The sequence below is a fragment of the Ursus maritimus genome, unplaced genomic scaffold (assembly GCF_017311325.1).
Source record: "Ursus maritimus isolate PB19 unplaced genomic scaffold, ASM1731132v1 scaffold_25, whole genome shotgun sequence".
Classification (NCBI taxonomy): domain Eukaryota; kingdom Metazoa; phylum Chordata; class Mammalia; order Carnivora; family Ursidae; genus Ursus; species Ursus maritimus.
In genome coordinates, this window is record NW_024425008.1 from 41,869,932 (window position 1) to 41,882,607 (window position 12,676).

A 12,676-nucleotide genomic window follows, 5' to 3' on the forward strand; every position below is an offset into this window, starting at 1 on the left:
TGACTGGGCCCTTCTTTTCAAATACAGTAACGGTTACTTCGTGACCATGGTTTCGAATATCTTCCCTCTACAGAATTGTCCATTCTCTCCTCCATAGAATAACTTGTACGTGCAGTTCAGATTTCATACCTAAATGACAGATACGTAAATTTTGCTATCGACTTTTCTGGCACGTCTCTTTTGAGGATGTATGTGTGCTGTTCCTTGGTGACAGTATTTACACACATCGCAGCGCTCTTCCATTCACACTTACACTTGGGATTTCCATCTCTGAAGATGGGAAATTTTGTCTAGAAGTTGTTGCGCAACTTCCACATTTTAGAAAGTGTGGGACCCAGTGACTTAACAATCCAGACTCCTTGAAAGACATAGAATGACGCCTTGTTGTCAGAGGCGAAACAGCCCTTCCCAGACTTTGTGGGGTTTATAAACCTATTGTGGGAAGTGGCTGTTGTTCAGTTTGGTCTGTTCGGTCAAGCACAAACTATTCCTTTGCGACTTGACCTGTTGATATTTCTCCCAAGACACTCCTCGTTGGCTCCGTCTGGACATTGCCAAAGATTGTGGTCTTGGGAGTTCTTCATTAACAAATATGATGGCACTTAGGCCACCTGGACAACAGGGTGCTTCCTGCAAGGTTCTCATTTCTGGTGCTTCTCATGGAGGAAGGCCCAAAGCTAGGTGCTGTAGTACAAAGTGTGGTTTCCTCCTCTGCAAGGTCAGCATAAGGATTGCTAATTCATTATTTTGGAATACTACTGGAGAGTCATTCTGTGGTATGTGGGGTTTTGTCAGTGGTGGTCTGGGAGCGCGAGAATGGCACTGAAGATTAGTGAGTGGGAAAGCTTCCTGCCTCTCCTCTGAGGGGTTTCTGGTATAAAAAACCAGCCGAATGTGGTTTATAAGGATTTGTCTTGCACTTGTCAAGAGTAAGGTAACATTTTCTTCATCTCTAATTGATATGACTCTTAGGAGACCCATTCCTGTGAGGTTTTATTAGAACATAATTACTCATGGCCAAAAAATTTGGATATACAATAGTCCTAACACAACCCTATTGGCATTGGTTTTCTTTCTTTCTTCAACAGATGTTTGCAAAAGAGTCATATTAAATACATCTAATTCTGCTGTCTCAGCCTAACAAATCCTTATCATGAAGATTACTTTAATTGGTGTCAGTTACAATCAAGAAAAGCACCCATTATGCTTTTGTTTTCTAGCACGTAGGGAAATTTTCCATCCTAACAGAATACTGAGAGGGGAATGTAGTAAAGATTTTGAAAAATGAGTTAATCATTTTATTTTCTTCTTTTACACGTTCCTGTTTTTATTTAAAATAAAAAATAAAACAGCTAGAAATAATCAGAATTCTGCAGAATCAAATGAGAAAGAGGTAACCAGTTTGGGGTAATATCTAGAGTCTGCAGGTCACCCACTCTATCAGTCTTCATTTAAAAGAAATTTCTAGGAAATGCTTAAGATTTTGAGTAAGAAATCCCGAAATCTAATAAACCACTATCAAACAAAATGCCTGGGAACAACTTATATAGCCATTAAAAATGTGATTAATAAGGAAATGCTAATACATGGAAAAGGGGGGCATCATCACTACCCTCATAGAGTTTTTGTCTAGTGGAGAAAGACAGAAAATAGTTATTATACACGCCAGGTCACATGATAAATGCTTGGGGGAGAAATAAAGCATGGCGTGGGGGATAAGGAAGTGTAGGGTGAGGGAGTGATGTGGGCAGTTTAAAATATTAATATTAATATTTAAAATATTGTGGACAGAAGAGTTCTCACTAAGAAGGCAACATTTAAGCAAAGACAGAACTGAGGGGGGCTAGATGTGGATCTGGGGGTAAAAACATTCCAGACAGGAAACAGCAAGTGTAAAGGTTGGGAGGTAGGCACATATCTGGCATGTTGAAGAAACAGCAAGGGAGTCAGAATGGACTGAAAAGAATGAGGGACCAGTAGTGGGGATGGGGCTGGATCGTAGAGGGCCTAATAGGCTGTTGTATGGCTTTTACTCAGAGCGAGATGAGAAGCCCTTGGAATGTTTGATCAGAGAAGTGACATGACCTATCTTCTAGTGTTAAAAGGATCATTCCGATGGTTATGTTGTTTATGGGGCAGGAGGTGGGTGGCGAGAGGTAGTCAGAATCTGGGTGTGTTTTGAAGATTTGGTGCACAGGATTGCTAACAGATCAAATATGGGATGTAAGAGAGAGTAGTCAAGGATATTCAAAGGCTTCAACCTGAGCTACTGGAAAGATGAAAGAAAAATTGCTGAGCTAGAGAAGAGACCCAAAGGAGCAGATCTTGTGAGAGTGAGAGGGGGAGCTCAGTTTTGGACAAAGTAACTTTGAGATCATCTGAGTGGAGATGTAGAGAAATGCAATTGGATGTGTGAGTCCAAAGTGCAGGGTGAGACCTGGGCTGGAGATACGAGGTGGGAGTCATCTATACAGATGTGAGGTCAGAATTGAGGCAAGTGGTCAGGGGAGCTGGCTGGCTTTATGCACCTTCTAGGAATGGGCAACCTCAGACCTACAAAAGTTGACCATAGCCAGGAAGAGGTCAGAAACCTGAATGTGAAGTCCAACTTGAACTCTTGGCTGAGTTCTCAGAACTAGTTTACTACTGACCTGGGTTCTTCAGGAGCAAAGGCGCCCTCCTGGAGCACCCAGCCACGCCAGCGCCCAGGACGAAAAGTGACTAAGAAGGGAAGGCCACATTGAAAAGATGACCAGATCACTCTGGAGTGGTAAGTGGGTCATTGTAGGTATGTTGGGGTCAGGAGTAGCCTTTGAGGATGGTCAGGTGTCTATGAATGTCCAGCAGCTGATGACCTTCATGGTCTCCGAGAAAGCTCTAGTGGTTATAATGGGCTATGAAGTCTTCTACATAGATCCCCTTCTTTTCTAGTAAATTCAAGGGGCAGTAGCATTTTTGAGTATTTTTTTTTCTTTTTACCAAATAACATGAAGCTCTGTTTAGTTAACTAATAAGCTGTATTGGTTAACTATTGCTGTGTGACAAATCACCCCAAAACTTAATAGCTTCACATAATATTTCCCTTGCAGTTTTCCAAGGGTCAGAAATTTGGGACAATGTCGCTGGGTAGTTCTAGCTTATGGTCTCTTGCAAGATATTGACGAGAGCTGGAGAATCCACTTCCAAGGTAGCTCACTCACATGGCTGGCAAGTTGGTGTTGGCTGGTGGCAGGAAGCCCGATTTCCCCCCACTCAGGCCTCTCCCAGGGCTTCCTGAGTGTCTTCATAATTGATGTGGTTACCTTCCTGCAGAGTGAATGAGCCAAAAGAGGAAGGTGGGAGCTCCAGTGCCCTTTTATGACCTAATCTCAGAACACCTTACCACACTCTACTGGTCACATAGACCTGTTTGGATTCAGTGTGGGAGGAGAGTACACAAGGGTGTGAATACCAAGAGGCAAGGATCCACGGGAGCCATCTGGGAAGCTGGCAGTCACCCTTCTTGAAAACAGAGAAGGTTTCTATCTACTCAGTCCTTTGTATCTGCTCGAAGCACCACATGCAACAATAGGAGCTCAGTAACTGCATGCTGTCTGGATCCCCCATAACATCTAGTCTAATCTTCATGTCTTATGGGGCTCCACCAAATCATGGGGATGTTTCACCAGTCATTTCTAGCTCAAGAAGGTACCTTGGCAGACGATAAACAAGTGCAGGTGCCAATACAGGAATGCCACCATTTGCCATGTTGGTATTGGCCATTTGTCCCCCTGACTTTTTAGGTGTCCTTTCAGCTCACACCCCTACCAAGTGCCCAGTGTGTGCCGTCTGCCCCTGAGTTGTGCAGAGTTGCACTACATTGAGAAGGCTTTATTACACGATGTGTCTAGGATTAAGTTTGTAATGTAGATCCTTCCAAGGATCTGAAATTTGAGCATTTAAGATCCACTAGTATTCCTGCCTTTTAGTGCATTTAAACAGTACTTCTTATATGTGTGCACTTCATTTCCAGCCATTTCTCGCATGAGCAAATGGCCCAAATACACTTGTGAGAAACCCTTTTATAGTAAATGTTATTAAATTGAAAACAAGGGTATAATAAAATAGCAATTTAAGGGTAATTTACCAACAACTGGAGCCCTTAAACATTGACATACCGTTGTGTAGTAATAATACCAGACTTGGTATTTAAACACAATCTTTGTCACTCTAAGAATCATTGGGACAGTTTCCTAATCCTCATGATCTTTTATTATAGCCCCTTTAGGATTTTTTTTTTACTACTCCTATGTCACTGGTTTATAAATTATAAATCATCAACTTTTACCCACATAAAACATCCAGAAAATAATATCTTTGCTCCTTATCTAGAAAAAATATTCAGAGAATGTAATAGAGGGGAGTTGGCACCATTGAACCTTGCCATTCTTGGACCTCTGTAATCCAGAATGTCTGCTGAAGAGAGTAATACTGGGGTATATGGCAACAGAAACTACATCACAGAAGTGATTGACTAATTTAAAATTTCAAGATTCCTAAGTCTTCCCCAGTAAGGAGAATCCATTGAATATACATCTCAGCAAAAGCTCCTTGCTCTCTGAAAGATGGTGTGGATGCCACAAAGACAACCAATGAGCCGCTGGGCAGGACCTAGCATTCATGTCCCAAGTCCCCGCCTGTAGAACCTGGCTTCTGTTTGAAGGTGGAGATGCTTACTGTCATCAGTGTCCTGGGGATGTTCACCCTGAGGGATTGACTCAGTACTAAGTAGGCAGCAGGGAAGTAAACCCTGCGATACTGGCTTATTAACTTGCCATGAGGAGCCATCACCAAAGGGACCAGATGTACTCAAAGTCCATATACTGAGCACAGGAAGGCGGCCTCCACAGGAAACCAAATCACAATCAGAAACCATTAAATTGCCCTGAAAAATCATCATCACAGAATCTAGAAATACCTCAAGTCTGTATGATCAGTTCATTCTTTCCNTAAAGATACCGGGAGCTTAATCAGAGTCCAAAAGTTGTTTGGTGAGTGGATAATCAGGATGAGGGGGGCTGAGGTGAATGTTTAGTGGCAACAGGGTAGCTTCATGAGTAGATCTCAGAATGAGAATGATTTTGCCTGAAGGAGTGAACTGCTCAAAGCCAAATGGCTAACACTTCCATTTTTCTAGAGGAAAACTCTTGAAGAGGTAGATTGGGTTTTTTTGGGTCACATAATAAATTACCCAAAAGTTAGCAGCTACAACAACTAACATGTTACCACATGCAGTTTCTATGGATCAGGAATATGAGTGTTTCTGGCTCAGGGTCTCCCAAATGTCTGGAGTGCAGTCATCTGAAGGCTTAATGGACTGGGAGTTCTGCTTCCAAGATGGTTCCCTCAAGGGCTAGAAAGTTAGTGCCGCCTGTTGGCAGGAAGACTCAGTTCCTCAGTATCAAGACCCTTCTCCCTGCTGGGTTGTTTGAGTGTTGTCACAGCATGGCAGCTGGCTTCCCCCAGAGTGAGTAACCCAAGAGAGAGCAAGGTAAAAGCTTCAGTGCCTCTTATTTATTTTTTAAATTAATTTATTTGAGAGAGAGAGAGAGAGAGAGGGCAAGCATGAGCCGGGGGGGGGGGAGCAGAGGGAGAGGGACAAGTAAACTCCACGCTCGGCACAGAGCCCAACACGGGGCTTGATCCCATGACCCTGAGATCATGACCTGAGCCGAAATCAAGAGTTGGACACTTAAGTGACTGAGCCACTCAGGTTCCCCTTCAGTGCCTTTTATAACCTTATCCATGAACTCACACTCTGTCACTTCCACTATGTTCAATTTGCTAGAAGTGACTCACTAAGTCTAGCCATGCCCTGAATTGGAAAGGAATTAATTAGGCTCCATCTTTTAGAGACGAATGTCAAGGAAGTTGTGGACATATTTTATTTTTTTTATTATGTTCAGTTAGCCACTGTATAGTACATCATTAGTTTTTGATGAAGTGTTCAGTGATTCATTAGTTACATATAACACCCAGTGCTCATCACCACATGTGCCCCCTTCAATACCCAGCACCCTGTCACCCCCTCTCCCCCCACCCCCTCCCCTCTGAAACCCTCAGTTTGTTTCCCGTGGCCCATGGTCTCTCATGGTTCATCTCCGTCTCTAATTTCTCCCCCTTCAGATTCCCTCCCTTCCCCTCTGGTCCTCCGTGCTATTGCTATGTTCCACAGATGAGTGAAACCATATGATAATTGTCTTTCTCTGCTTGACTTACTTCCCTTAGCATAATCCCCTCCAGTTCCATCCATGTCAGTGCAAATAGTGGGGATTCATCCTTTCCGATAGCTGAGCGATATTGCATTGTGTATATGGACCACATGGAAATTGCGGACACGTTTTAAAGCCACAATAGGTATTACTTCTGTAACTACTCTTCTTCCTGCACTCCCATGGCTGGCCAGTCTTCTGCTGATCCATGCACTCTATTAATATATTCCTATTATTATATTTGTAAATATAATGCATATATACACATTTTATATATAGTTATATATTATAGATCTTATGTATTATAGAATCACATATTATCTATATTATGCACATTAGTGTATTTAGCTTATGGCCAAACTCTCTAGCATGAAAATCATTATGTATCTTTATGCTAATTTTCATACCCCCATTCTGCCACCTCCCTAGCCAGGGGGACCTGAGGCAAATGGCTTGACCTCTCTGTCCTCGTCTGTAAACTAAGGCTATAATAGGACCTACCTCGTCAGTTTCTTAGGAGGATTAAGTGAGTAACTACATGCACAGAGCTTACAAGAGTGCCTGGCATGCAGACCACATTCAACACCATTGGCTGTCGGCGTGGCAGCTGTAGCTGCTGCAGGAATAGTTCGATCCAGCAGTACACCTCAGAAGACTGCCCTCAGGAGGCAGCCTCACGTCCAGGTTCCCAGTGGTAGTAAACAAAGGTCATCGTTGTCTTCCTGGCCACACCCCAGTCTAAGCCCACCCCTGGCCACACCATCCAAGCCCTGTTCCGAGGATAGAGAAAGACCCATTTCGGACCTGGAAGGGACCAGGGCCAGGGCCCTTGTTTTCTTCTCCTCTTTGCTGTTAATCCCTGGCAGAGAGTGCTTACATGGAGATAACATGGTTCGTTTGCACTCTGAGTCCTATTTATGTTTTGTTTTTGTTCCTTTTTTTTTTTTTAGGCTGACCTTTTGCAGAAGGGTAGAATGCCCAAACGGGGAAGTGACTTCGCAGAAAGCTAGGGAGTTCCTCAACCTCGTGAATTCTTATTAAAACTTGTTCCTGAATTTTATTTCTAAACGTACATTTTCCAGGTGTATGCTGGCTCCATCTGCTCGTCGGATTGGCGTCAGACACAGATATATCTTCCTCTCGGGACCTTTTGCTTCTTGCCAGTGCCTCTTTAGTTCCTTGGGCTTAATGAATAGATTTATCTTTACCTGAAGCATATTCATAATTAAAAACATGCTGGGTGTTTCCTGAAATGTATTGATGGGAAGTTGGAACCGGTGCTTCGTCCATCTCCCAAAGCTCCTTTAAAAGGGAGGCCATACCTAATGGAATGCAGCAGGGTTGCCTTTTGTCAGGTGGCAGTTAGCTAAATATAGAGTCAGGGAGCCGGGAGGGACCTGCTGAGGTCATTGGTGCCCTCCTGCCATCCGCTTTCCCCATCTGAATGTCTCCAGCCCCGTGGCTAGCCAGTTCTGCGGCCTCCAGCCACGCATGGCTTCTGAGCACTGCAGCTGTGGCTCGTCCCAGCCGAGATGTGATGCCAGTGGTAATATACACCCTGGATAGCGAAGACTTGGTGCAAAGAAAAGAATGCAAAATGTTTCGTCAACGATGTCTGTTGATTACAAGTTGAGATGATAATGCTTTGGTATATTGGATTAAAGAAAATATATCATTAACATTAATTTCACCTCCCTCTTTTCACTTCTCTTTTAATACTAGAACATTTTAAATATCATGTGTGGCTCCCATTACATTCCATCCAACAGCGCTTCTCTAGACCCATCTGTCTCTATTCTCCAGGCCCCCAGGACAGGGATTATAAAGCCTTCCTTGGTGACTCCTCTGGGTCTTTTGTCATTTCTTCTCTGCATCCAGTCTTCATCTCTGCTGCTTCAGTCTGAAGACTTGTACTTCAAACGTTGGACTCTTCATCTTATGAAATCCTCACGTCGAGCATCTCTTCATGTTGTTCAGTTATGAGCTCGATAACCCCACTTTCTTTCACCCTTTGACTTTCTGCCTCTTCCAACTCCGATATTTTTTAATGACCTTCCTTGGGTCATCTTTAGATTCTACAATTATTTTTAAAACTCGGTATCCGAAACCAACCAGCATGGCTCTAATGTGGGGCCTGACTAATGCAGAGACAAGTAGAAGGCATTATCTCCACCATTGACTACTTGACCGGTCCTTTTGATACATTACCATGCAAGGAGCGACAGATGCTGTTGGTCACAGTCTTAACGGATGAGGCAGTTGAGGCTCATACAGGTGAAGTAACTTACGGTCCCACCGCAAATTAAGTCCAAGCCCAGGTTTGCCTGATTCCAGAGCCCACATTCTTTCATTATGTATCATGCCTTCCTTGCCTGATACTTTTCCTTGAATATGCCCTTGGTTTTGACAGGCCTTATAGTACTTGGCTGATGCCTTTGTAGCTTCCGGTCAACAGTGACTCTTGAGCTTGTTCTGATATGTTTGTGCCTCGCTAGAATTGTGAAGCCCTTCTGCTAACTTCCAGAGACCCCCTTTCAACTCTGCAGGTATTGCATGAAAGCCAGTAGAACTGCCCTGTGCTAGCCATGTAGGGTAATCAGTAGGCCAGGGACAATGTCTTTGGGTGTCAGGAGTGACTTTGCAGGAAGGGAGCTTTCTTTCTTGTGGCCCCAGGTTCTTAGGATAATGCCCAGTTTCCAGAACAAGCTACTTCTCAAAGGCCAGTCAAAGGCAAAGTACATTATTTATCCATGTTTACCTAAAGGCAACAAGTGTGTGTTTTGAGTGGAAGGGGACAAGAAGGGATCCTTGAGAGAGTGTCACAAATGGATCTTTCATGAATGGACCTTGAAGATGTGGTGCTAAATGAAGTCACCAGTCATAAAAGGCTGTATGTTCTCACTTATATGAGGTAACTAGAGCAGTCAAATACATAGAGACCGAAAATACGAGGGTGGTTGCCAGGAGCTGGGGGAGGGGATTATGGGGTTATTATTCAATGGGTTACAGAGTTTCAGTTTGAAAAGATGAAGAAGATCCAGAAATGGATGGTGGGGATGGCCGCCCAACATTGTGAATGTCCTTACTGCCACACAGCTGTCCACTTAAAAATGGTGAAAGTAGTAAATGGTGTCTCCTACATACTTTACCACAGTAAAGGTAACCGAACAGATCTTCCACACGTAAAGAAAAATAGCTCGCTTATCGTGTGTGGTCAGAGGGGCCCCTAGAGCCAAGTCTAGCTTTCAGATCTAGCTTGGAGGTCACAGTGGTTTTCTGAGGCAGCTTCTCGTGAGAAAGGTGCAGGCTTACTTCGCCAAGATGAGGGGAGTCCTTTCTTTTCCTGACAGATTTCTGATCCAGGAAGCTTCACCATCTTCACACGGATGCCTTTGCTAGGCTCTGAACCGCGTTTCCCTGTCTGCGGGAGGGAAAGCAGCCTTCCCCCCAAGGATCCAATGCACCTTTGACAACACTTGCTTCTCTGTGGAGATTTTCTTAGTCCTTATCCCTCTGTCTACCTGAAGGCGTGGCCAGACTTTTCTAAGAAAGAACACAGGGCTGTAAATTCTATTTGGTTGTACCAAAGAAGTTGTAGGGTCTTGGAGACCTGAGTGGGAATTAGATTGAGCACCCAGACATCCAAGAACATTTGTTCTGTGTTTCATTGATGTCACGGCCCCCTGACAACCTGGAGTCCATTCTCCAATCCAATGCATGGGCTGTTTTGAGAAAAATTTAGCCAAGATACATAGATGGAGACTCTAACCCATAGGAATTCTCTTTACAGTGTGGTGTTTCATGGCATTGTGGGTGTATTTGCTTATTTGCCCTGTGTATTTTCCTTTCCAGGAATCATTAACCAATGGCAACAGGAATCCAAGGATAAAGTGATTTCCCTCCTGTTAACTCATCTGCCTTTGCTGAAGCCAGGAAACCTTGATGCGAAAGTAGAGTATATGAAACTGCTGCCCAAAATCCTGGCGCACTCTATTGAACACAACCAGCACATCGAGGAGAGCAGGCAGCTGCTGTCCTATGCTTTGATACATCCGGCCACTTCGCTGGAAGACCGCAGCGCGTTAGCCATGTGGCTGAATCACTTGGAGGACCGCACGGCGACCAGCTTTGGCGGCCAGAACCGAAGCCGCTCGGACTCTGTGGATTATGGGCAGACACACTACTATCACCAAAGACAGAACTCCGATGACAAGCTCAATGGGTGGCAGAACTCTCGGGATTCTGGGATTTGCATCAACGCCTCCAACTGGCAGGACAAAAGCCTGGGGTGTGAGAACGGCCACGTGCCCCTCTACTCCTCCTCATCTGTCCCCACCACAATCAATACAATTGGAACCAGCACAAGTACAAGTAAGTTCCCTGGAAGCCCTCTAGAGCAGTCCGGTTTGGTGACTTGCTGTGTGTGGTATGTCCCGCTAAGAATGTCTGCTCCGAGCACCCGTAGCCCTGGGAGAGAGGGGCTCACTGGAATTGGCTGTGGGAAAGGGATCTTTGGATCCCATCTTTGTTGCTCAGTTGATTCTGGGAAGATAAAAATGCCGGGCAGGTAAAAATGATCGATGGTCCAAATTTGGGTTATAAACAGACCAAAAAATAAATAAGTAAGAGAGAGAATAAATGGTAAAAGAAGGAAACTTCCTGTTTCCACAAGTAGAAATGTCTTCCACCCACATGCCTTTCGTCCTGGGGTTTTTGGATTTGCCAAGACACTGAGTTCTGTGTGATTCTCTAAACCTGATTCTAACCCCTGGTTAACCAGACGCCCTCATGGGATTTGTGCATTTTCTCTTTTTTTCTTCTTCTTTTTTTTTTTACTTCCTTTCTTCCTTCCTTCATTTATTTATTTATTTATTTATTTATTTATTTATTTATTTATTTTTCACCCTGGAATGGAATGTTCCCTCCCTTGCATTTTCTGGTTTTTATCCCCCGTTGTTGGGGGCACTTTTCCTCCTGACTGGGGAAACAGGTTTGCTAACTGAGAATGCTGCTCTGTGCTGTGGCCTGGTGTGAATGCTGTGGCCTTTTCTTGCTCAGTCTAACTTAGGAGAAGCGGGTCAGGAACAGCTTTGCGGAAGGGAAGAGCAGAGGACAGCTTTCTGCTCTTTTGACCACTAAAGCAAAGTACCCTGCGCACAGCTGGGACTAGGGCCGGGAGTCCTCTCTGTGGCTCCCCACTTAGGCTGAGCAAAGTGACAAACATGCTGTCATCGATGCTTCGATAAGTGGCAACATGGGGGGGGGCCGTCATTAAACAGAAATCCTTGATGCTAGTTGCATGCGTCTGTGAATAGTGTCAGCACTGAGATAACTTTCTCGGGGGAAAGCTTTTGTGGTCAGACCTTCCGTGCCTGTCAACCTGCAGGAACCCCCAATTAAAAGATCTGAGAGTATTAAGAATTAACAGTGACGGCTTCTTGGCCTCTCCCTCCACTCGGATCTCTCGGCTAATGGATCCTTTGAAAAGGCTTTCTCAAATACATAGGAGTGTTGAATTGGAACTACATTAATTGAAAGAACCAAGGAAATACTTAAGATACTGCATTCATAATGCTACGACATGAGATTTTTAATTCTTCTTGTTTTATTTTTACATTGAGATTTCAATAACTCGTGCATTTGGGGGATTAAGGGATTATTGCATCATTGCTTGATTATGTAAGAAGTTCTGGGATAGTCTCTTTCACAGACTAGTAATCTGGGGAGCGGTTTCACTAGTTTCTGTGTGACAGAGAGGGGTGGCTGGGACTATGAAGGCAGACACATGCAGGCTGGATGACAGGGCTTTTTGGCCCAAGTTTCCCGGGTCAGGGACAGAATCTAGTACTTGTTACAGAACTCTTTGATAGCTGGGAGAGGTGCGAGCTCCAAGCCACCTGCCCTCTCAAAACTTGGTCTTTTATATTTTAAGGGCTGAATTTTATGTCATTAGTCTTGGGTCATCATATTTCTGTCTGTCCTGATTTGCACTCTCAGGGCTGTAAGTCTTGACAAGATTAGTACGTTCGAGGTGGTTAGCAGATTGTAGTCCGTGGGTACTTTCATTTTTCACTGTGGTCGTCCAGCCGTGCAGAGGGGAGGAAATGCAGAGATGACTGTCATGGCCTCCCAGCCCTTTGGGTGCCTGTGCAGTACTTGAGTAGAAGAAGACTTGAAGGTTTGACAAGATAACTAGATTGCATATCTCAGGAAGGAGAAAGGGTTGGAGCCCTGTTCCAAAGCACTGGCAAAGAAAGCTCAGATCTCTCTTCCAGAAAGTTTCATGCAAACATTTAGGCCGTGTCAACTCTTGTATTTCAATATCTCTTTAACAGAATATTAGTGTCATTGCTTTAGTCTTCTGCACTGTCTATGGTGGTTAAATGGCGTTTGTCAAACCTGCAAACTTTTGGGTCATTCATTCG

At 44.2% G+C, this 12,676-nt stretch overlaps 1 protein-coding gene across 2 annotated transcripts in view; it reads left to right on the plus strand.

Annotated features, from left to right (window-relative positions):
- Positions 1 to 12,676, plus strand: part of SAMD4A (sterile alpha motif domain containing 4A) — a 205,152-nt gene that overhangs the window by 109,394 nt on the left and 83,082 nt on the right. For both annotated transcript variants that reach the window (XM_040641851.1, XM_040641852.1), the window contains exon 2: positions 10,104 to 10,622. In XM_040641851.1, coding sequence (XP_040497785.1) covers positions 10,104 to 10,622 — 519 coding nt within the window. The remainder of the gene's footprint in view (positions 1 to 10,103; positions 10,623 to 12,676) is intronic.